Source organism: Carassius auratus, linkage group LG44F (genome assembly GCF_003368295.1).
Source record: "Carassius auratus strain Wakin linkage group LG44F, ASM336829v1, whole genome shotgun sequence".
Classification (NCBI taxonomy): Eukaryota; Metazoa; Chordata; class Actinopteri; order Cypriniformes; family Cyprinidae; genus Carassius; species Carassius auratus.
In genome coordinates this window covers 6,103,131-6,103,997 of record NC_039298.1, presented here as the reverse complement: position 1 = coordinate 6,103,997, position 867 = coordinate 6,103,131, and the positions used below count along the sequence as shown (strand labels likewise).

Below are 867 nucleotides of genomic sequence, written 5' to 3'. Positions count from 1 at the left end.
CTAGGTCTTTCTGTTATTATCCATGCCTCTCCTGATCAGGTATTCAGTTTCTGACACATCTTCTTCCAGGTGTTTATTCTGATCCTTCTTGATCATCTTAGTGAGCGGTTCTCTCCACGGTCACTGCTGGAAACTGCTTGGTAAAGCTGCTCTGGAACAATATTCAATAGGGCTAAAGACAGACTGTTAAGATGACCAAACTGTAAGAAATGCACACTGGTACAACCGTTCTGAGAGTCATATGGCAAAGCTTTATTGAACAGAAATCAGAAGAACCCATGAGCCGTCTGGAGTCTGGAGTCTTCATCTCTAGAAGTCAGTGTAATGCAGAAGCCTAGAGACACACAACGATACACATGCTCAGAAAACATCTGGAGAACACCAGCAGAACAAACACAAGTGTCACAGGGGTGTAAGAGTTGTTTCCTAGCTCTATTAGTGTAGAGGCTTTCATTCATTCATCACTGAAGCGTGTCAGGGAGCTAACGAGTGACGTGAACAGATCAGTCCTGAGGCCATCCTTAAAAATATTCTCGTTTGCCGTAACCCGACCGACCCCGTCAATTCAGCACACTCTTTTTTTTTTAGTCCGACCGACTTGCCGATTGTAAATTTGCGTTAAGACCGACCAGTTATTTTTTTTACTCTACAAACAACTAATACAAACGCAATCAAATACTATTAATTATATTTAAGTATTGTAAATCTATAAATTGCCTTGGCCTACATACAAATGAAGGCTATCTTCTTTAATAAATAAAAAAGCCCTGTAATGTCATCTGTGTTTAGACGGATGTCACACTGTGGCCGGTGCGTTGGCTTCGTCTCATTCTCTGTTAGAGTCAGCGGTTCACGCTTGGAAATGAT

The 867-nt window shown here is 41.6% G+C and overlaps 1 protein-coding gene across 2 annotated transcripts in view; it reads right to left on the bottom strand.

Annotated features, from left to right (window-relative positions):
* Positions 1 to 228: 228 nt before the first annotated feature.
* The window catches only part of utp18 (UTP18 small subunit processome component), a 15,826-nt gene continuing 15,187 nt past the window's right edge, over positions 229 to 867 (bottom strand). For both annotated transcript variants that reach the window (XM_026241189.1, XM_026241190.1), the window contains exon 13: positions 229 to 334. In XM_026241189.1, coding sequence (XP_026096974.1) covers positions 310 to 334 — 25 coding nt within the window. In that variant the 3' untranslated portion in view covers positions 229 to 309. The remainder of the gene's footprint in view (positions 335 to 867) is intronic.